This window comes from Leptopilina heterotoma, unplaced genomic scaffold, assembly GCF_015476425.1.
Source record: "Leptopilina heterotoma isolate Lh14 unplaced genomic scaffold, ASM1547642v1 Lhet_135, whole genome shotgun sequence".
In the NCBI taxonomy this organism is placed as follows: Eukaryota; Metazoa; Arthropoda; class Insecta; order Hymenoptera; family Figitidae; genus Leptopilina; species Leptopilina heterotoma.
In genome coordinates, this window is record NW_025110854.1 from 2561959 (window position 1) to 2586826 (window position 24868).

General features: G+C 28.1%; 1 protein-coding gene across 4 annotated transcripts in view; it reads right to left on the reverse strand.

Annotated features, from left to right (window-relative positions):
- Positions 1-6722: 6722 nt before the first annotated feature.
- The window catches only part of LOC122497695 (small conductance calcium-activated potassium channel protein), a 659102-nt gene continuing 640956 nt past the window's right edge, over positions 6723-24868 (reverse strand). For 3 of the 4 annotated variants that reach the window (XM_043604958.1, XM_043604961.1, XM_043604960.1), the window contains 2 exons: positions 16437-16713; positions 6723-7552 (listed from right to left, as the gene is read on the reverse strand). In XM_043604958.1, coding sequence (XP_043460893.1) covers positions 7227-7552; positions 16437-16713 — 603 coding nt within the window. In that variant the 3' untranslated portion in view covers positions 6723-7226. The remainder of the gene's footprint in view (positions 7553-16436; positions 16714-24868) is intronic. The other variant, XM_043604959.1, reaches the window with a different exon arrangement.

A 24868-nucleotide genomic window follows, 5' to 3' on the forward strand; every position in this document is an offset into this window, starting at 1 on the left:
TAATTTTTTTAAACGAAAATTATTTTTCCTTTTAACGCTTTCTCTTTGGTAAGTTTTTACATTTTACGTTTAATCATTAATAATTAATTACGATTGTAAGTATAATTTAGACGTTTCTATACAAATCTAGTCACTGGAAAAATTGTCATAAAAGTCGCGCTTTATTTTATTTTTTTCTTTCGATGCAAAATGTTTTTGATTTAATTGAAGAAACGATTTCTTCACTTAAATCAAATTTGTTTATAGAATTTATTTATATTATTAACGTATTTTTTAAGAGACAACTTTTTCAATGTTTTGCGAGTTTTTATTTTCAAAAAAGAGAAAAAAATTCTTAACTAGATAAATCGATAAAAAAAAAAAGAAAAAAATAATGATAAAACGAAATTTTTTCATTTTCTTTGCAGGAAAAAGAGATTTGACGGGCAGTGTAACTGTCACATTAATGACGATTATAATCCTCGTTTTAATTCGAGTAAAATTATCGCACACACGCAGCGAACAAACGAAATTTTTAAATAGTTTTCATGTATATGAATAAAATTTTCTGATTTCAAAATCCCTAAAAATACAGTTAATTATTTTATTGGTGTTTATGGTGAAGTTTTGCATTATTATGGAGAAAGATGATTGAAAATTATAAAAAATTCTGTAAATTTAAAAATTTAGATAATAAAAAGAAAATTGGGAGGGAGATTGTAAATTTGATTTCTTCGGCGAATTTAATTCAAATAACATTGTCAATAATTTTAGAAATATTCAAATATTTCTAAAACAAATGTTTATAGATAAAATTCACTGAAAGAATAGAAAAAAAATTTCCACTATTTTCGCTGCTTGTTTTATTGGCATAAAGAATAGAAAATAGAAAGTAAATTTTTTTTTCAACAATTTTCTTTTCTATTTGTGCGCCAATGGTAATATTGATCGACAAAGGCTGACTGTCAATTCCTGTTTGAACTTTGCGATGGCATTATCGATTTTGCGTGACTTTATTTTTATTTTATTTTTTTGAAAATATTTTCGAGTAAAATATTCTTTAGGAATTCTTTTTTATGATTCACTAAAATAGTTAGCTTCGATTTTTTATTGCGAAAAATTTATTTCAATAGATACGGAAATTTGTTCCTAAATAGATCTCGTTTTGAAAAAATCGTTTCTGATTTTACGGTTGGAATTTTTTTTCCTATTATGAAATAAATATTCGTTTATGATTTTTAGGAAAAAATGGAATTAAACTTTAGGTAATGTAAAAATGCATAAAAATTTCTAAAATAAAACTTGTGGATATTTTTTTCTGATGTCAAGTATTTAATGTTAAAATGTATTTTTCTTTAAATATTTTTATTAAAATTTTTACATTGTTCAATTTTAACTTGTCAATTTTTGCGAATTATTTTCAAAAAATGCTACAAAAATAAGTTACCTAAAGAGATTAAAAAAATTTTTTGTTTATATCTTTCATTAATTTGAACAAAATTTAGTAAAGATCTATTTTTTCTAATAATCCGAATAATTAAACATTTAGGTTTTCTAATATTTTCAAATCTTAATTATTTAATTTTAGTTTTCAAGAACAGGAAAAGGGATAAATTTCTAAAATAATGATTAGCTCGGTTAAAAACAATTTGTAGAAATAAATCGCAATGGATCAAACTCGGTCAATCAATATTGGTATAGCGTCAATATAAGCAAGGGAGACATAAATTATAAAAGTTAAGAACGAATATTGTGCGGATCGATAATAAATATGGTATATAAAAAATCGGTCTTTATTATCGCGTCTCTAGTAAATAACAGAAATAAAAATAATATTAACAACAACAATGGTAATAAAATAGTAATAGTAAAAGTAATAATAATAACAAAAAGAATAATAAAAATATCGGTGATAATAATAACAATAATAGCAATAAATAATAAATTGTTACGAGATGTAAGTTTTTTTTCTAAAGAGAAGACGCTGCACTGATTTTTTTTTATACAAGTGTACATATACAACTCATGTAAAAGTGCTTTCGTCAATTATTCGCGCATCTATTATCACCTAAGTTTTTCTCATTTTTTTTCATTTTTTTCTTGTATATGAATAATCGGTAACTTCTTTTTTTGGTCATTTTTATATAACAACTAGTATGGCGGTAGTTACTTGATAATTTCAGTAAAGTTTCTTAATAAAGTACCTCTTTATTATAGAGTGTGTTAAACTTGTCAAGTATCTACGAAAATTCCTATGTCGCTATATATACTTTTTTATATAATACTATGTGTATAATATACAATAATAATAATAATTATTATTTATTAATAATCATAATAATGATAATAGTCATATAACAACAACAATAATCATAAATAAATATACTATATATTTATATGTATAGTCGTAATAACCGTAATTTATTTTGTATAAACTTTTTTGAAATTCCGTTTTTGCGATTAAAATCGTTTTTTTTGTTAGGTTTTTTTTATACATTTTTTTTCTATACACTAGCCAGGTAAAAACAACGACTTTCGCTTTTTTAAGTATTTCTTTTAGTTATACACTCTCTTCGATCTTTACAAATCATATATAGGTATATGTATTATATAATATTGTGAGAACGTGTTTTCCTTTTTTTTAATAAGACTACGAATTCGTATTGATTTTTTGTTCAAAATAATCTAAGCTAAAATTTAGGTAAATTTAATTTCACTATTTTCTATAGTAGGAAGGTAATCAATTCTTCTATAGTTCAACCTTAATTTTTTCATTTTTTTCATACTTTACAGACTAAATTTTTTGTGTGCCTCGCTTTCTTTTCACTTCGATTCACTTCGATTCACTTTGATTCAACTTTGAAAAGCAAAATATCGCTGTGAAAAGGGGGTCAAAATGAAAAAAAAAATTTTGATATAGGTGTAATATTGAGGTATAATAATTAACAGTATAGCAATAACAATATTAAAAAAACTGATAATAATATTAATTATTATTTCTATTCTTAAAAATAAAATTTTAATTAATTCAAAGAAATATGTAACAACATTTTTCGAAAGTATGGTACGACTAAAAATTTTTTTATTCTATAAAGTTTCATCGGTACCGAGACTCCTGCACTTTTTTTCTATATTTATGGTTGGCATAATATCCTCCTGGCACTATAATGCACTTTCAAGAAATTCTATATAAAAATATCGCGTTAGTCGTCGTGTCCAGTACGTTTTTTTGTTTTTTTGGAGTTGAGAGAGAAATTTACGACGATTGTGTCTTTTTTATATTTTTGGTCCCGTTTCGCGCGACGTTGAATTTCTCGCGAAACAATAATGTTTTCGAAAAATTACGGACAAGTACGAACCAGGTCCCAACTTTTCCATGGAGGCGTTTATTAAGCTTTTCTGTGTTTTTTATTTTTTTTTTGTAATAATTTTTTTCTGCAATTTATTTCTCTTGACATTCGATTGTGGGATTACGTTTTCACTAAATTTGTTATTTTTTTCAAACACCTTGTGAGATCTCTTTGTGAAAGACTAATAAAAAGATTAGTTTTGTAGCTAAATTTTCATTTTTTTTTTTTTTGGTTTTTTTGTTTAAATATCGTGAAAAATCGCTAATTTTATGTGTGTTTTTTTATTTGCTTATGTACAATGAAAGCCAATGGAAAAATGTCTTTTATAATAGATCTAAAGTTAGACTATAGTATGTGTGAGTAATTATTTTCTTTAGATTTTTGTAATTTTTTTTAATGTTATTTTTTGTAGAAAAATGCACTTTTTTCTTTAGTGGAAACGTATCCTTTTTTTTTTTTTACATCCGTGACCCATGTATACTCACACTAAAGCAATTTCCTATAAACTACGGACGTTAAAGCAGTAAGATCACTTTGCACTCTGCTTCCTTAACTTTTCTAAACTTTTAAGTTTCGTAACTCTCAAACAAGCTTTTCAATTTCAACGAGGCATTTTTGATCGGGCATATTTTTATCTTGGAGAAAAAAAATTTTCTTTGTAAGTTTTCCACTACTTTTTTTTAAAAAAAGTTTATTTTCAATATTATCATCTCATTCCATTCACTATTTACAATACAAAATTCAATAATCCGATATTAATATCAAGAGTAGAAAAAAACCAATTTTAAGATACTATCTTTTTTATAAATTTTTGTACATAAATTAAAAAAAAATGAAATGTATTTTAAAATAGATTTTCTTATTTAGTAATTAAATGAATAATAAATAATTAACAATAATAACAAAAACAACAATTATAATTGATTTTAATATTGTTTTCAAGAATTGTACATAAAAAATTCTCTTTTCTTGTATATTGAGAGCTTTTTTGAGAGTTTTGAGAATATTTGGAAGCGAGGCAATGCTGTACATTGGCGCCTGTCGAAGATTATTCATTCGGAATACAGAAACGAGATAAGTTCGTGTCAAATATTCGTAGTATCAATTATTTAAGAAAAAAGTTTTCAGGCACGCAAGACGGGTAAGAGCAGCTCGCAGCAAGTGGAAGAATCCGTGCGTACCCACATTTCAGTTTCTGTTCCGTTCTGACTTCTTTCTTTTCTCATTCGTTTTTTTCAATCATTTTAGACCCATTTTGTAAATTTTAATAAAAATTTACTGATTGGATTGCGATACGATAGACCGTCGAATAACTTCATTAAAAATAATCTTCACACGCCCTTGAATCATTCAAATAAAAAATTTTTTTTTCGCCTGCGGATTGAATTCTACACGTTGACTACATAATTATATTATAAATATTATATGAGAAAACAGTACTTTCTTTTTTTTCTATTCGTTGCATCAACAGGACGACAAGTGCGTTGAGAATATTTTTTTGGCGTTTTTTCTTATAAAAGTCATTTTTTCCCAATTTATCAAAAAATCATTTCTCTATTAAAAAAAAAATTTAAACAAATTTATTTGAAAGAAAATCATTTAAAAATATTTTTAAAAAAGTACTAAAAGATAATTTAAAAATAATTAAATAAATAATAATTGTTTAGCTGTAAATAAATAAATAAATAAAACATAAATAGAAAATAAAATAAATAAATAGCACGAAAAAAATCAAATTTCAAGATCGAATTTCTTAAAATGAATTGAAATGCAATTGTCTGTCCTTTTTTCACCAGAGTCCATTGGAGAAAATGAGCTTTTGATAAATTGGAAATAGAACCGGTAATAAAGAAGGTTAACGGGACTCGAGAGAGTAAATTCGGTTTAGAGGGAAATTCTTTGTGGAATATATCAGCGGAGGAGGAAAAAAACCGTCAAACGATTTCGATTGTCTATAATCTCTTGAATTCTTTTGAAGGGCGCAAAAGTTTTCATATTTAATTTTCAGAGAATTTTCTCTCTTAATGAAATTTTCATAGATATTTTGAAAAACTGTAAAGAATATTAAAACAAATAAAAAAAAACCGAATATTATACTTTCGACTACCGATTTTTTTTTCAATTCGAGCCTTAATTCGAAACGTTGAGAATTTGATGTAAATCCCTGACAATCCTTATATCAAATCTGTCGATAATTCTATCATTATTTCATTAAAAGTTTATTTCAGAAATTTTTGCCTTTCTTTTATTTAGTCACATTAATTTTCACTTTGAAAAAAAATTATTTTTATTTTATTTTCAATTTGAAAGTTTTTAATTTTTAAAGTTGACTTTCTCGACAGTCTTTGCCGAAAGGAAGTTATATTTTGTTGAAATAAATAGGAAAATATTAATTCTAAAAAATCTATGGTTTATTATTAATTCTTAAAATTGTTTTAATAAATTATTCAGAATACGATATTAAGATAATTAAAAATGATAGAAAAGAGATTTTTTATTTAATAAATTGCTGATAAACAATTTATTTTGTTAAAAAATGATTTAGAAGTTATAAGATTAGAAATAAATTGAATAAATTACAAAAATAAATAAGTTTTTTAAATCCTTTGATGAAACTGCAATTTTTAGCAAAGACTGTCTTAGATCATTTAATTTAATTTCTATTCTAAATGGCATTAAAAAATTGTGATTTAATGAAAAAATTACTAATCTCTAATTTTAAGCTCGTTCTAGTTTAGAGCATATTTATAATGTACAGGTAAGAAATATTTTTTAAATTGTGAAAATTGAAGTTCCAAAACGAGGATGGACACTTATTCAGAATATTTTTCAATACTTAGACAAAATTTTTAATTATTTCTTTTGGGTTTAAATTTGTGCAAATAACATTTCAGTGCAACACGATGATAAAAATTTCTTTGAAAAATGCATTTTCCCATATTTTCATATAGTTTAGAATTTAATGAAAAAAAAATTGCATTAAAATCTAAAAATTCACTTCTAAATAAAAATAAGACAATTTTTCAATTGTCAATTTCAATTGAATACTTTTCAATCAAATGTCATTTCTAAATGAAAGAATATAGAAAAAATTGTAGTTGAGAATTTTCATTTAAACAATTTATCAATTCATTCAGTTTCGATAAATTTTATTATTTCCCATTGAAAATAATTTATGTACCTATTTTTTTAAACTATTTTTAAAAAAAGAGAATTCTTTTGTGAAAGGTATTTTCTTTTGTTTCAATTTGGACTAAAATTTCCAGAGAAGATTTAAAATAATGAATTTCTGTTGAAGTAATTAAATTTGTAAATCAAGTTAAATAGAGTTAAAAACAAAGAAATTTTTATCGACGTGAAAAACCATTGTTAAAATTAATCTTAATCCCAAAAAACTGTCTAATAAATATATTTTCAATCTCTTTACAAGTCATTTACATAAATATACAACAGATAACAAAGAAGAAGAACAAGAAGAAGAAGAAGAAGAAGAAGAAGAAGAAGGAGAAGATGATGATTTTTCTAAAAAATGAATATCCTCGCGAATAAAAATTCGAATAAATGTCCAGTCCTGGTCCCAAGGATTTGTTGCGGTTGAAGATTGAATATTTAATATCGACGATGAATGAATAAGGCTGCAACGTTTTGCACTCGAACGCGGCTTCGATTTATTAACAAACAAATATGTTTATAAATATATTTTTGGCAAATATATTTATATAAATATTGAGTTGTATTCAGTTATTTATATATTATATGATGAAAATGAAGAATGGTTTTTACGAAGCGTAATTCGACGACTTGATGAGTGAGAACGGCATAGAAAATAATTTGTTGGTACGACAAGAAGAAGGCCCTGGTTTTTTAATATGAATGCTGCGGCTGCAAACTTGTGGCTCAGCTACGCGACGTGTCAGAGCCTTGACTGTTCCCAAGACCTCCCATGCCTGTTTGTGAAAATGCGAGCCTCGTTGCCGATTGTGTTTGTGTTGTCGTTGGTGTTGAGTACGCTGGAATGCTGTAATGTCTTCCGGTACCAGTTTCCGGCACGAGGTGTGGAGTTCGACTCGAGACCGGCGGCAAGACCGGACTCGCTGGCCATGGATGAAGTGATATTGCACTTGGTGCATTTGGTACACTCCTCGAGTGTGGCAGTAGAGGCGAATTCGAAAGACTCGTCAGCGGATGATGAGACGAGGCGATACTTCCCGACATTCCAATACCTGTGGGCAAAAAATCAAAACATTTATTAAAAATCAGACATTTTTTTTAATTATTTCAATTCAATCCATTACTAAACAATTTGAGTTGAAGAAAAAATAAATATGATAATCTTTTATTTTTCTATTTTATAATATTTGAGAATAGAGTACATTTCTTTAATTATTTGTAATGAACTCGAAGTTAATGTTAATATCAATATTTAGAAAAAGTTTGTGTAATTTGGGTAGGGGGTCGTTCATATACCACGTGGACAGTTTAAGGGAGGAGAGTGAGTTTGTCAAAAATCCAAGATTGTCCACGATGGGGGGAGAGGGGATCAAAGCAAATGTCTACGTGGACCCAGTAAAAAATCCCTTATATTTTGTTTATCCTACTTTCAAATTTTGCACCGCTGTTTTATTTCATTTTAAAAAGATTTGTAATCAAAAAAATTATTTTTAATAGGTAGTACTAGGCCTCGGATACTATGACTTATTCGACTATTTTCAAAAAATGCAAATTTTTTCGACTCATTTTTAAAAATTGCGACTCTTTTGACTTATCTTAAAAACATTGCAACAAAATACCACATTTTTTGCATAAAATGCTACTTATTTCAATTTTTATAGTGTTAAAAATAACTATAGACAAATCTTTAAAATTATATTTTTAAATAATTTTTTACGATAATTAAATTTTAAAAATATACGTACATACTTAAAAAATTGTAGAATAATTAAAATTTTGTAAAATATAATAATTGAAAATAATTTTTTAAAAATTTTATTACTATATATTTATTACTATATCATGTATAAAATTTTTAATTAAAATTTTTCAAATATTTATCATTTCCTTGTATATTTTTCAATTTTTCAAAAATTCAATCATTTGTAAAAGATTTTACCAAATTTTAATTGCTTGGAAATTTTTTAATTGTAGGTAATATAAAAAATAAAAAACTATTATTTTTCAAAAATTATTTAAAAATATTTTTAAAAAAGTAATTTCTTTTTATAATTTTTTGAAAATATTATACCTTAATAATTTTAAAAAAGGATAGTTACAGTTGCAATTAATATAAAAAATTGAATTTTTGTATTTGAATAATTAAATTCTCGAAGAACTTTCGGAAAATTATTTTAAAAAAACAGATTTAGAGATGAAGTTTAATTAAAAATTTTAGAAAATACCGTAAGTGAGGCTAAATTCGCTCAATTTTTCAATTCTTTTTTAAATAACTTCGGGAAACGATGAAAATAAACATTGGCACTGAAAATATATAATCTTTAACCCTTTATCTTTCATATTACTGCATAAAGAAATTGAAATATGTTGCAGAAAATTATTTATAAGCCGTTTTTTTGTGAGCGAATTTACCTTTAAATGATGGGTAAATTCGCTCACCATTATTATTCTGGCAAAATATATTATAATCTGCAAAAATGAAACTAAATATTCTTTAGAATTAATAAAGAAAAAAATTAAGAACAATATTCAAAGTTATTGGAATAAATATTTAATATTGTTTTATCAATAAGTAATTAGATTCAATCATTCAATCAAACGTACTCATAACCATAAAAAAACAAGGTTAAGTTTGACAGTTTAGTGCTTAAACCGTTTTAAATCGTTTAATTTTCAGTTATAAGAGTACTATTATTTCAAAAAATCGAATTATAAATTAAAGTAATTAACATACTTAAAATATCCAGGCCCAAACATCTTTTTTGTAGACTTATTTCCTGAGCGAATTTACACAACAAATTTGAATTTTTTTTTTTTAATTGATTTTTTGCAGAATCTGTTTATTGCTTTAATTTTTGTGCTTTATGAATATCATGTTGGAGATACAGGAAATGTAATGTTCAGAAGTATTCAACTTAAAAATTTTGAAGTAAAGCTTTATTTCCTACTTTTTCATACTACTTGTTCAATATGAAAATTATTCACTTGTGTTTTAAATATAATTTCTACTGAAAGTTACCAATGAATTTGCTGCAAATAAATTTTAAATTAAAGTTTACCATTTATATTAACCAAAACAATTGTAAATCTTAAATATTTCTGTCTAAAAAGTATGTTAATCGAATTTTAAAAAATAGACATCGGTTGAGCGAATTTACCCTACATGAGCGAATTTAGCCTCACTTACGGTAATTGAATTTCAGAAGGGTTATGTTGTAATTATTTAAAAATATTAAATTTTTTAGATGGTTTAAAATTAAAATTCTTTTAATGGAAAAACAAATAAGAATTATTTAAGGTCATGTTATTCAGTGGTCACGTGTTCTCATATAAAGAGATGTTCTCATGTAAAGTATACATGGAGCACGTGCGACCACTGAATAACATGACCTTAAATTATTTAACAAAATTACTCAAGTTCTAAATAATTGAATTAAGAAATCATTGAAAGATCAGAGAAATGCAAAATAAAATTTTTGTAACAACATTAAACAAAAAACGACATTTTCGATTCTTTATTTTTATTCTGCTAAAGATGATTTTTTATAGTTATAAATTTTCATATTCTACCAAAAATATTAATTTCTCATCAAAAAATGTCCACGTGGAGAGTTAGGGGGAGGGGGGTCAAAAATTGACAAAAAATTGTCCACGTGGTATATGAATGACCCCTATAGTACGTTTCGCGATCTGGAGCGCGTAACATTTGCTAGTGCATAAAGAAACAATTAAAAAACAATGATAAAAAAATATAAATCTAAATAAAAAATAATGATATTTTTTTTGTTTCGAAAGTAAAATCAAAGTGAAATTGATTTGTCATTGAAAATGATGATTTTGCGATTGAGAATGGAGTGAATATTCAATGATATATTGCCCGTTGGATATAAAAATTTACAATTCGTTGAGTTGACATCAATCAAAAATTGGACTGAACAAGCGGAAAATAGTTTTACACTCGATGTACATTGGATTCGATTTTCAATCGTGAAATATTCGATTTCAATGTCCTCTAATAAATGGTGTGTTACACACCTTCGAGAAGATTGATAAAAATTTAATTGTGCTGATAAAAGCAATCGCGATAGAAATAATGCTTCTCTTTCTTTTTATTTTAACATTGAGATAAAGTCACAGGTATTATCAAAGTCAAAAGGAAATGGGTTTTATAAGAAAAATGCTTTTCTTATCCGCTTCAATGAAATTCTAATTTCATTCACAGCAATCTCATTTATCACCAACTGAATTTTTTATTCTTTTCTTATTTTTCATTTTCAATTTCTTCAAAAATTTAATTTTACAATGGTAATTTTTTCGAAATAGAGTGTAAAATCTTTTGTGCTTTTACAAGAATAAATTTTAAATTAAATTTTATTAAATTAATTAGGTATATTAATTAATAAATCTTTATAAATAAGATCAGACTTTTGTCTTTACATTGCATAGAATTTGAAAATTCATGTTTAGTTTTTCTATTCGAGTAATAAGAATTCCAAAAATGACAATAAAAAAAATTATGTATGTATGTATGTCAGGGATAAACACAAAGACTACTTGACCGATTAAAAGGAAACTTTACAGACTCTTAGGTATTAGTCTAACTTAAAATCCTAGCCATATTCGACTGAAAAATATTAAGCTGAACAAAAGTTATAGCTTTTTTCACAAAATTCAAAAAATTGAAAAAATGCAAATTTTTTAATTTTTTGGCAAATTGATGTGACATGACACTTTTTGTAGCTTCTTTTTAATATAAATACAACTAATTTTCACTATAAAAATGAAATATAAATAATAAATCCGAATTTTTAAGCCAAAATTATATTTTTGATTTTCAACAAAATTTATAATTAATTTTTTTTGTTGAATATTGTTTAACTTTTGTATGAAGTTGGTATTGATATCGGTTAATGTTTTTAAATTTTAAATTACATTAATTACATTTATTTTATTAACAAGTTTGCGATTTTGATTTAAGTTAAAATCTGTTCTGTAGGTGAAGTGACATTTCTTTACAAATTCTGTATAATATTTGAACTGGCTATCTCTCCCATATGGCCATCTCCCCCGGAGTTACTCTGATTATTTTGGAAACAAAATAAAAAAATTTACACTTGAAATAAGTAAAAATTTACTAAAAATTATTTTTACTTTTTTCTTCTAATTAAACGGTGTACAGAACCCTAAAAAGACAAAAAAAAACTTAAAAAATGTAAAATAAGGAAAAAATTGAATACAAGGTTCTTTTTTATAGCGTAGAATGAAGAAAAGTAATAAATTTTCTTTAAGAAAGAAAAGTAAATATTTAAAGTTTACAATATATGACGGTTAATGAAGTTTGAGTAATAAGTTTATTTTCATAGCGTAAGCAAATTAAAAGTCGTTGGAGAAGAGATGCTGAAAGTGGCACTTTTCTCAAGTCGGAAAAAGTAGATTGAAGTTAGGACGATTAAAAAGTTTTGAAAGTAAATCTCGCAAGGCAAAAAAAATATAATTCTATAGCGGGAAAAGAAGATGCCGCCTAACAATCACATCTCTCCCTTCGTGAAGGGTAAAAAATCCGCACAAGTTTTTTTTTCTTGCTCTCAAAGATAAACCCAGTATATATATCTTTTGAAAAAGACTTGTTTGCGGCTTTACAACAAACAAGTTGGAAGTATTTCTTCTTTTTTTATGCTACGAGACACTTTTGCACAAGTTTTCAAGTTTCTCTAGAACTAAAAAGGAAAAAAAATGTCTTTTTTAGTAATTTTTGCTAATTTTTTTTTGCATTTACAATTTCCAAAAAAGCTTTACCATTGCGAGAACATCAGGAGATACAAAACTCATCTCTTTGGCTTCAGTGAAAAGGCGACGGAAAAAAAATAAAACAAAATTGAGGAAAATATGTTTCACTTAGCGAAGAGCCGCATGTTCATTGCTTATTTGAATAACACTTTTGCTTTTCACAGAAAAATATGACGCAAATAAAAGTCGCGCGCGGCTTCATTTTATGGTTGCTTTTTCTATTTATTTGTGGCAAAACATAATTTATGTGCAACCATATAAAAAAAATTAGACTAAAAAAATTGAAGATATAAAGAAAACATCGAGAAAAAGTGGTAAAACTGTGAAAGAAAAAGGATTACGAAAGACGACCAATAAAAGGCAATTTTTGTCAACAAAAAAAAACTAATAACATAATTTACAATTTTCTATAAAAAAACATAACTAAATAAATACAAAAAAACATTTTTTCAGTCTTTTCTTAACTCTTTTCTACTTTAAAATTTTTCTTTTCTAGTAAATTCATAAGAAAAGTATAGTATTATTTATTTTTTAATAATTCCAAAAAATGTTTATTAATTTATTTTTATTGCTTTGTTAACCCTCCGTCACACACTCAGGGAGGGATTCCCTCTACGGTTTCAGTATTTTTTATTTTAAATAACTTTTGTTTTCCTCATCGCAAAATAAAATCAGTTTCTATACCTTTCGACAATTTACTCCTCAACACATTTCTAAAAAAACATTTAGTTTAAACATAATTAATATTTAATTATAAAGCTTCAAAGCCAGAAAAAACTCGAAAAAGTGAGGTTATGTTAAATAAAAAAATCAAGTTTTCAAAACATTTTTTGTTCCACTGTTGGTTAATGACAAAATTATATTATAAATATAATTAAAATGAATTGTTTAATGATTTTTTTGCTTATTTGTTAATGTTACATTATCCTTTAAAGTGCTAAGTGTTGAAAAATCACGCTCAGTGCTAACCCCGGTCTGTCAGACCGCTATTCCCTTTTGACAGTTTTTTAGTCATTTATAATTTTTAAAAGACAACTATTACAAATATTTTTTACTTTTTAACAAAAAAAGTCATTTCTGTATTATGCATTTATTTATTTTATAAATGCAGTCTATGAGAACTGTCAGTAGAACTAGCTGCGCCCTGCGCGTCAAGTTGCGCAGACGTCACTCATGGGAATATACTGGAATATACTTTCACTTAAAGCTAACCCCGGTCTCACAGACCGCTATACTTCAAATATTTATTTATATTACAAAATTTAACGAATAAAAATTTTTGAAAAAGTTGTCTCCTAACAGATTTTCATAAAATATGAAGCTACTAAAAAGTTCAAGTTCTTATTATACTTTGAAAAAAAGTTACAAGCAAAGAAAATTTTAATAGCGGTCTGTCAGACCGGCATAGCACTTTAAAGGTTATTTTTACATGTCAAGTGGAATTCCTTCGAAGATGTGCATTCGTGTAATTAATTTTTATTTTTGAGACCGAAAATTAATTTTATTAATTTTATAATTTAGAATAATTTACTACATATTTGTAAGTTTGTGTTAAAACTAAATTTTTGTTGATTCCTTTGTTTATGTTGTAATGTTGCTTATTTTACAATGTGGTGAGGGATTCCCTCTAAACGTGTGTAAAGTCGTAATTTTTTCCCATGTGTGTGACGGAGGGTTAAGCTAAGTTTTGAAATAAAGTACAAACCATGAAAGTTTCGTTAAAATATTTTATCTCACAAATCGAAAATATACATTTTTTTTATTTATTTCTTAAAAAATTCGAAAATTGTTTAACAAAATGTTAAATAGTATTAAAAAAAGGTGAAAAGATTTGCATAATTTTTTATTTTTTAATGACAATTTTTAAGAAAATTCTGATCTTTTAAAAAATAAATAAAAAAAATTGGGATAATTTCTATTTAATAATTACAATATTTGTTATGCTCCCACATAGCACAATAGTATGAGGTAAGGTTATGTTGAGTACTAATCGCAAGGCTCATAAGGTTACACGATATTGCTGTGGTAGATCTGAGGTGAACTAAAAACTTCCGCCATGGAGGTAAGGTTACATGTTAGGGTGTGGTGACTATATATGATAAGGCCATGGTAACCTTACACGTTAAGGTTGAGGTAAGGTTACATGTTAAGGTTGAGGTAAGGTTACATGTTAAGGTTGAGGTAACGTTACATGTTAAGGTTGAGGTAAGGTTACATGTCAAGGCTGAGGTAAGGTAATTATTAAGTTGTAAGGTTGAGGTAAGGTTGTGATAAGTTTACCAGTTAAAGAAAATATTGAAAAAATAATTAATAAATAAATATTCAATTAAAATGTTAAGTTTGTTGCTCTTCTCTATTTTGGAAACCTGACATGAAGCAGAAAATTTTGAAAACAAATTTGGGGGGACTGGGATTCGAACCCGGGATCGGCGCGCATAAACCTATCATTCTGACTAACTGAGCTAAGTAGAGAACTGGCAGAAGGAAAATTAATGTTGCCTTTAAGGAGTTAATCATCTTCTTGGTTCACCTTAAAGGCAACATTAATTTTCCTTCTGCCAGTTCTCTACTTAGCTCAGTTAGTTAGAATGATAGGTTTATGCGCGTCGATCTCGGGTTCGAATCCCAGTCCCCCTAAATTTGTTTTCAAAATTTTCTGCTTCATGTCAGGTTTCCAAAATAGAGAAGAGCAACAAACTTAACATTTTAATTGAATATTTATTTATTAATTATTTTTTCAATATTTTCTTTAACTGGTAAACTTATCACAACCTTACCCAGATAACAATCGTGCGTCGCATTTAAACGCATGTTTCTTGCACTAACTGCGACTTACCAGATGAGTCGGTTCATATACGCATCTTACTATCGTCTGTGACGCTGGTAATAATGCGAGTGTTGTGAACTGCATTTCGTAAGCGCCTGTGATACAAAATGATAAGCATGTTCCGTTCACAAGTGCGACTCGCTAGAAGAGTCAATCCATACGCATTTTACCATCCACAGTGCGAATGCTGTGAATGCGTGTGCAGTGAACTGCACTTAATACGCACGCAATTAATGATGCACAACCACCCGTATCGGCAATCACACATTTTATAATGGCGACAGCATTGTTTGTGGTGTGTTATCAAAATAAGTTTTTATTGTGATTTCATTTTTTATTGTTTTTTATTGCGATATTATTGTGAGGAATTATTGTGGATTTAATTTTTAGTACTGCAGCAAAATAAGAAAGTTAAATTTAATTTGTTTAAAGTACATATATATTTTTGTTGTATTAGATATAACCTCAAAAAAAGAATTTGGAAGTTTTTAACAATTTCAATTCCAAAATTGTACTGAAATATTAAATTAAAATCGTTTTTATAAATAACATTTTAATTTAAAAAAAATTACTAATGTCAATAATCTTTTCTTTTTATTTAATTCAAATAAGGCTGAAGTATAAATATAATTTATTCGCATTATACCGTCACGCATGTGCCCATCACAATATGCGACAGTTATGGATCGCATATGATGACGCATCTGAGTGGTCCAGTGAACGCGCATAGTGCGGATAAATCGGCACGCGTGCAGATGATATTAGTAGCACACAACGCGCATTTTGTTATCTGGGTACCTCAACCTTACAACTTAATAATTACCTTACCTCAGCCTTGACATGTAACCTTACCTCAACCTTAACATGTAACGTTACCTCAACCTTAACATGTAACCTTACCTCAACCTTAACATGTAACGTTACCTCAACCTTAACGTGTAAGGTTACCATGGCCTTATCATATATAGTCACCACACCCTAACATGTAACCTCACCTCCATGGCGGAAGTTTTTAGTTCACCTTAGGTCTACCACAGCAATATCGTGTAACCTTATGTGCCTTACGATTAGTATTCAACATAACCTTACCTCATACTATTGTGCTATGTGGGCTATGTTATTGTACTGTGTACTGACATAAGTCTGATTTTATTCATAAAGATTTAAAAAAATGCTATGATAATTAATGTTTTGGTACAATCAACTAATTTTTAAAAATTTAACAAATAAATACTGTATTTATCTGTTTATGTAAAAAAATAATAATTGTAAATTATTGAAATGATGTATGAATAAATTTTGTAATGAATTAATAAAAGTACCTAAACTATTGACGGCACCGCCACCGCTTCCGGGTGTAATAAGTGCCACAGCTGTATCCGGATGCAGAAAGTTTCGTCTCTGTTCCAGTCGTTCGGTGTGTTGTGCTAAACATCGTGTGAGAGCTTCCGGTAGCAATTCCACCTGTTCCTGCAGCTCAGTCAATTTCTCTTCGAGGTTGACTAAACGTTCCTCGAGTGTAGTTTGACGCGTACTCATATCGGAGACTAACTCGTGTACATTATTTTGTACCTGCGCAGAGAGAGACATGCACACACACTTATAACCAAAAAATATTAAATTAGAAACTTGTCTTGATTAAATTAGAAATTAATTCGTCGTATTCAAATGTTTTACAAAACCACAAAGGCGCATGTGCTTTAAATTTTATCAAATAAAAATCTCATTTCATTCTAGTATTTTAGAAATTTGAACGTTGTTTAAAAAATACAGTCGAACTTCAATTTAATCGAACAGTTATTATACTCTTCGATTAGAAAGGTTCCATTGTAAATTTCTGAAATTTTGTTTTTTAAATTTTTTTACTTTAAATTATCTGGTTCTTTTTGCTATTTTCGTTATTATAAATGTTTGTAAGCCATATTTATTCATTTAGGGGAGGTACTGTAATCAGTAAAATTATTTTTCTTTTAAATATATATAGTTATTATAGAAACAAAACATATAAAAAGTCGTCTCTAAAGCGTTACATAGATGTTTCAACAGAAGATAAAAAATAAATTAATAAATAAGTTAATGAACAAATGTATAAATTAATTAATTAATCAATTAATATTAACAAATACATTAATTAATTAATAATTTGATAAAATAAAAATAAATGAAACTAGTAGACAAATAATTGCAAAATAAGTAAAATTTTTGAGAACTAATTTCACTGATGACCATGCCAAAAAAAATAGAAGAAAATTCTTTGCAACACTGAGAAAACTGGAGTATTGGACTAAACATCTGAAGGGACAAATCGTTGATATTTGAGAGTTAGCTATTGGATAACAATCTAAATGGTCAAATGTGACGCGCTCCCAAGAAATGTACCTGAGAAGCAAAAAATTTGAGGTTATGTTTTAAATTTTGTAAGTAAAAATACGGAAAGAGAATCAATTATTAATTAAAAATTGTTGGTCTTCAAGTCTTCACTATATTCAAAATATTCAATGAATATTGGTTTTAAATTGAGGGTTCACGTGTAATAAGGGGACGCGCAGGCTATTCGTTGTCCTCTCGCGCAGCCACAGAATCGTTATACGCGGGGACTTTCACTTCCATGCGTATCCCCTTATTGCACGTGAACCCTCAATTTAAATTATTGAAAATGAACTTTTAATCAAGATAAATCTAACTCGAACACAACCTATAATTCGTTTGCTTCTTATAGGTACCTTTCTTAATAGCGCGTCACAAATACACCATTGACAGATATTCGTGCTATTTCTCTTGGAGGGAAAATGAGTTTATAACAGAGGGACAAAAACCATCTTGAGAAATCCCTTCCTTATTCGGCGCGAAATGAATAAATGGCAACCTAACCCCTAAATTAAATACATATATGTATTTCTGACATTTTATAAAATGTCAGAAAAATAATTTCGCGCGCATCAGATCGTACACATTTTCTGCGCAACTTTTAACCCTCAGATATAATGGGAGAGAATATACAAGTAGATTTCCATTATCAATTCAAAATTTATTTTAGAAGGACTATTTAACTCTCTTCATAAGCAAAGGAAACATACACTTTTTGAACCTCTGAATTTGACTCTCCAGTTTTCTTAGAAGGAGTTTACACCGTAAGCCTTAAATATAAGCCTCCGCGAGCATAAACGGATATGCCTCCATGAGGATATACTTGCGTCTGCGCAAAGTGTTTGCCTGCAGCTGTGTTGTGAAAGAGTTTGCCTTGACCACGTGTTCGCGCAGGCGCAAATATATGCTCCTGGAGGTATATCCGTTTATGCGCGCGGAGGCTTATATTTAAGGCTTACGGTGTAAACTCCTTCTTAGTGTAAAAGAATCAGCCGTTGAATCAGAGAAGGATGTAATTGAGCGGCCGGATCGTAGAAGGGCACGTAAATTTTTCTCGAGCGAAATCTAAGTCCCCTAAACACTCAAAATTCAACTTCTGAATTTAAATATTTTAAATACACATCCTTATAGAAAATTGCATTCCGCATCTTTTTTTCTTATGAAATTTTTTTCTATCTATTACCGTTTTCGAAATATTTTGGAAAAACTGTTTTTTTTTTGAAAACTGTAAATTTAAGGTATTTGTCGCGCGACTGGTCACTGTCAAAAGTTTGTATCCGTTGACTGTACTTATGAAACGATTATGAATGCGAGTTTCCGAAAAACTTTTGCCGACGTACAGTTTGACACACAGATGTTCTCAAAGTATATTCATAACCTCTCGCATGCAAAAACGATCGTGGCAACGTCGCAAGTTTGGCGTATGGCCGTCTTTAAAATTTCGCGCCAAAAGTAGCAGACAAGCTGTAGTATTTAACAAGCGCTATTGCCACGTTTACAAATTCACCTGTCATTTACAGTAAATGTTAAAATAATTTTTCAAGTTTGATGTTAAATATCTTTTAAACAAGACGGTGAAAAATTTTCATTTTTTTTATAAAAGTTCATTTTGGTTCAATAAATAAAACTTTAGTTTTTCTAAAAAATCTGTCGATTAGTATAAGTGCAAAAATTAAAAATCTGTGGTTTTCATATGGTTTTCCTATACCGTACATGTTAAAAATCGAAACTTTGATTTCATTTTTTGAGACTTACAGACGGTCAATTTTATTTTAATAGGCCTTATTTTGTAGATAAATATCCAAAGAATAATTATGTGAAATTTAAAAAAATTCTGTCGAAAACGAATTTACGCGACAAATACCTTAATGACATTTTTCACTTCAACTCGCGATATTTCAAACAATTTTAAAAATTTTTCAATGAAACAAAAAAGAAAATACGTCTTAAGGTATTCTACGAATGATAAGAAAAGAAAAAAGTGGTTTTCTTTATAAACAAAATTGTTATTAATTTTTTTCTTTATTAATGTAAAAATCAAGAACTACAATCTTCACGGCTCTTGTTTAACGGGCGAATTTTGAGTAACAGAGAACTTTCAGTGAGAAAATTGTTCATTATGATCCAAAAAAGTTTTCTGGAAAATAATAAGGTTAATAATTAATTAGTGTCGAAATGGTAAATGTTTAAAGTTGCTAGCGACCAAACTCATAGCACGCACCACTGGCCATAACCTATGAAACAACACTCCCAAGCAACTATGGCGAGTGACGCGTGCTATGCGTTTGGTCGCTAGCTAAGCAACTTTAAACATTTACCATTTCGACACTAATTAATTATTAACCTTATTATTTTCCAGAAAACTTTTTTGGATCATAATGAACAACTTTCTCACTGGAAGTTCTCTGTTACTTAAAATTCGCCCGTTAAACGAGAGCCGTGAAGATTGTAGTTCGTGATTTTTACATTAATAAAGAAAAAAATTAATAACAATTTTGTTTATAAAGAAAACCACTTTTTTCTTTTTTTATCATTCGTAGAATACCTTAAGACGTATTTTCTTTTTTGTTTCATTGAAAAATTTTTAAAATTGTCTGAAATATCGCGAGTTGAAGTGAAAAATGTCATTAAATTTACAGTTTTCAAAAAAACAGTTTTTCCAAAATATTTCGAAAACGGTAATAGATAGAAAAAAATTTCATAAGAAAAAAAGATGCGGAATGCAATTTTCTATAAGGATGTGTATTTAAAATATTTAAATTCAGAAGTTGAATTTTGAGTGTTTAGGGGACTTAGATTTCGCTCGAGAAAAATTTACGTGCCCTTCTACGATACGGCCGCTCAATTTTTCTCTTGAAAAATTCAAATAATCCTCGAATCTGAAATGAATCTCCAAAAAGAATATACGTATATACAAATACTGCAATTTATGTTCAAGTGATGCATTGAATAGTTTATTATCCAGAGGGAAATTCAAATATCTATTAAAAATTTCATTAAAGAAAAAAACACCAACGAGCGAATGGGAAAAATTAGAAAAACATGTGAATGTTGGTAAAACCAGTGATTTATAAAGCAGGTGTTATAATAAAAGGAGATAAAAATAAAATAAAAAAGTGTCTTTTCAGTTATTAAATAAAAACAACAAATTAATAAAATAATAATGAGAGATATGATTACGATACACGGAGAAAAAGGAATTGTTAAATCTACTAAATAATTGTTAATATAGCAAATCTGATTTGTTGTTGCAACAATTTTTTTTGTTCTACAAACAAATTAATTGTTATCACAACAATTTTGATTTGTTAGGAGAACAAAAAAACTGTTTCAACAACAAATTAAATTTGCTAGTTCTATATTAACAATTAATTAGTAGATTTAACAATTCCTTTTTCTCCGTGTATGTAATTAAATAAAATAGAAAAAAATAATAAAATGAAAATTATATTAATAATTAAATAAAACAAACAATAAAATAAATAAAAATAATAAAATTAATGTCGTTATCGAAGTTACAACTTTTAATTTGTATTTTACTAGAAAATACCTATTATTTTGCGTGTATTAAAATGATTAATTCTTATAACTAAGAATAGTTGAATTTACATTATTTTTCAATTCTCCAGTATACTAAATTTGAAAATATTTAAATGGATAAGAAGAAAAATAAATGAAAAAATATTAATAGATAATATTTAAAATTTGTAAGTTTCAGAACGTAAATGTATATTATGGGAAAGATGTCACTCAATTTCGTGTAAAAATTACAAAAGCCTTTGTTGGTCTTGTAGTTCAAAAGCGATACAACCGACAAATCATTGCTGGGTAAGAATTCCTGAAGTGCACTGTAAAAAATTTAGGGAGTTAACGGACTCAGGAGTTGGGAGTGAAATTTTTCGAGTTAAAAATTAACTCCAAAAGAGAGTTAATTTCTAACTCCCTTCATTCAACACCCGCGCGAGTTGTTTTTCCCTTGGGGAGTTAGCATTTGGGTGTGAAGTTTTAACTCTCTTTATTTAACTCCCCTGGCATTAACTCCCCAATGGGGGCGACTTTTATAGAATCCCCTGGGGAGTTAAAATTTAACTCCCTCTTTTTAGTGTGGGCAACGGATTTTCCAAGGTTTGCAATTTCTATAATAAACTTTATAAAAAAAAGTACTAATAGAGGGGCAAACCGTCACCAAGTTTTATATGAAAATATTCATTTATTTATTTTTTATAAACAATTTAATTTTAATGTAAAATTTTTTTAAACATTTATATCTCAGAACTGGATTATCGAATTTTAATGAAAATTTTTGGACACAATTAATGAAGATTTGAACTTTTTAAGAAAAATTATTTCAATGTTGAAAAAAATTATTTATTCACGGAGAGAAATTTATAGTAGTGGGTAACATAATTGTGGTTAGGGTGACCATCTTTAATGCTACGTATACAGACAGCTATCTAGATAGTCACCGTTACCATCAATATCATCAGGAGTAACATCTTGGTAGTACCCCAGTAAAAAAAAAAGTATTCAGAATAGAGAAAAAGTATTGGTGGAGACGTTCGGTGAATGCGTTTTCGCGACAAAACCGTATTGGTGGGTCACGGTGAATACATTTCGCTTACCGTGAATACTTTTTTTTTAAACTCTCGATTTAAAGATTCCTAAGCAAAGTTGAGAATATTTATAAAGAGCGTAAGTGATCTGAAGTATAAAAATGACGATTGCGAGAAGGAAATAAGAAATTTTGAGAAAAAACGAAAAATTAAATGTGACAAACCTACAGCGTATGATGATGAAAAGGAACATTGACGATACCGACAGAAACTTGAGAAATCCAAGTAAATGTATGTGAAACAGTAAGTTCCGCCGGTAACGTCAAAGTTCCTTTTAATCATCATACGTTGTAGGCACAGAAAAGCATATGGTAATTGATCAACATTTGACAATCTGTTTGTCACATTTAATTTTTCGTTTTTTTTAAATTTCTTATTTCCTTCTCGCAATAGTCATTTTTATACTTCAGGTCACTTACGCTCTTTATAAATATTCTCAACTTTGCTTAGGAATCTTTAAATCGAAAGTTTTTAAAAAAAGTATTCACGGTAAGCGAAATGTATTCACCGTGACCCACCAATACGGTTTTGTCGCGAAAACGCATTCACCGAACGTCTCCACCAATACTTTTTCTCTATTCTGAATACTTTTTTTTTTACTGGGACCCCAAGTGCGAAATGCCAAGACTGCAAAAACGGCCCATCATTGGTGCAGTAATGTCTGCCGAGAATTGGCAGTAGTTACTGGGCCATTATTGGTAACCAAAACGTCCCATTACTGGGCCAATGATGGTGCCGATGGTCAGAATTTCAAATTTTTTAAGACTGGGCCAGCTCTCGGCCCAATAACGGCACATTCATGGCAAAGTTTATCAATGTTTAATGTCAAAAGACAATTGCCAGTGATGTGCCGACCATCGGCCCAGTAATGGCTCATTATTGGCACTTTAATGGCAAAAAATTTGTATCGTTCATGGCAAATTATAATTACCAGTATTGGGGAGTAGCTTGGCTCAGTAACGGCATAATATTGGCAAAGTTGATCAATCTTTAATGGCAAAATTCAATTGCCAGTGATGTCACGAAGATCGGCCTATTAATGGCACATTAGTGGCACTTTAATGGCAAACATTTTGTATCTTTGATGGCAAATTATAATTGCCAGTATTGGGGCGTAGCTTGGCCCAATAACGGCACGTTATTGTCAAAGTTGATCAATCTTTAATAGGAAAATTCAATTGCCAGTGATGTGACGAAGATCGGTCCATTAAAGGCACATTAATGCCATTTTAATTTGGTATAATTTTTTATAAGAATTGAAATTTAAGAAACATTCAGGTATTCAATAAATTATTTATTTTGTATTTAAATAATTGAATAAGCTTGAAAAGGATTCAAATTAAAATATTTGAAACTTTGAATTTTCTATATTTTTAACTGTCAATTTTAAAGAATTAATTTTTTTGAAAAAGTTTAATTAAGTATTAATTTAAAAAAGAAGTTATTAATGTTTTTCATATAATTTTACAATTAAAGAAATTCGTAAATAAATGTTACAGAAACCTTTTTTTGAGTAAAATTTTTCCTTTATTATCTAAAAATTAAGAAATTTTCAATTTCACTTTCAATTAATATTTGCAATTGACAAATAGAATTTATAAACATTTTTTTCCTTCATTTTTTAAAAATCTTTGAATTTTTCTTAAAGCAATTGTAATTAAGAAATAGAAATGATGCAAATTATTTCCTTAAGAAAATTTATTGAATAAATGAATGTTTTTTAAAATTTAATTCTCATAATTCAATTTTAAGAAACATTTAGTTATTCAATAAATTATTTATTTTTGCATTTAAATAATTAAATTCTCGTAGAATTTTGTAGTAAAAATTGATTTCAAAATGGATTCTAGTCAAATTTTCAGATAATAATTAAATATTAAAAATATACCATGAATTATGATATTAAAATTTTTTTAAATTCAATCGCCAATGATGTGACAAAGATTGGCCCATTAAAGGCACATTAATGGCACTTTAATGGCAAAAATTTTGTATCTTTAATGGCAAAATATAATTGCCAGAATTGGGGCGTTGCTTGGCCCAATAATGACACATTCACGACAAAGTTGATCAATCTTTAATGGTAAAAGACAACTGCCAGTGTTGTGACGAAGATCGGCTCATTATTGGCACTTTAATGGCAAAAAATTTGTATCTTTCATGGCAAATTATAATTGACAGTATTGGGGCGTAGCTTGTCCCAATAACGGCACATTCACGGCAAAGTTGATCAATCTTTAATGGCAAAATTCAATTGCCAGTGATGTGACGAAGATCGGTCCATTAATGGCTCATTGTTGGCACTTTAATGGCAAACATTTTGTATCTTTGATGGCAAAATATAATTGCCAGAATTGGGATGTAGCTTGGCCCAAGAATGGCACATTAATGTCTATCATTTTGTATCTATGATGGCAAATTATAATTGCCAATATTGGGACGTAGCTCGGCCGAATAATGGCACAGTATTGGCCAGTGTAGTGTAGCTTATAAGAACCCTTTTGCTTCCTCGACTTCAAGTCAGAGTAGCAGAGTGGTCAGAGTGTTAGGCTGTGGAGCGTCAGGTTCAGGTATCGATCCCCGCGAGAGGTAAGAATTTTTCAAATATTTGTAAGTTAATTAGGGAAATAAGCCGTATAAATGTTATAAATTAATTAGTTAATTAAATAAAAAAAAAATTATTTTTATTTTTTTCTACTTTTGTCAACACTGGGGGAGTAATGGCAGCCAATATTGGGCCATTAATGTCTGCTGAGATCTGGCTGCCAATAATG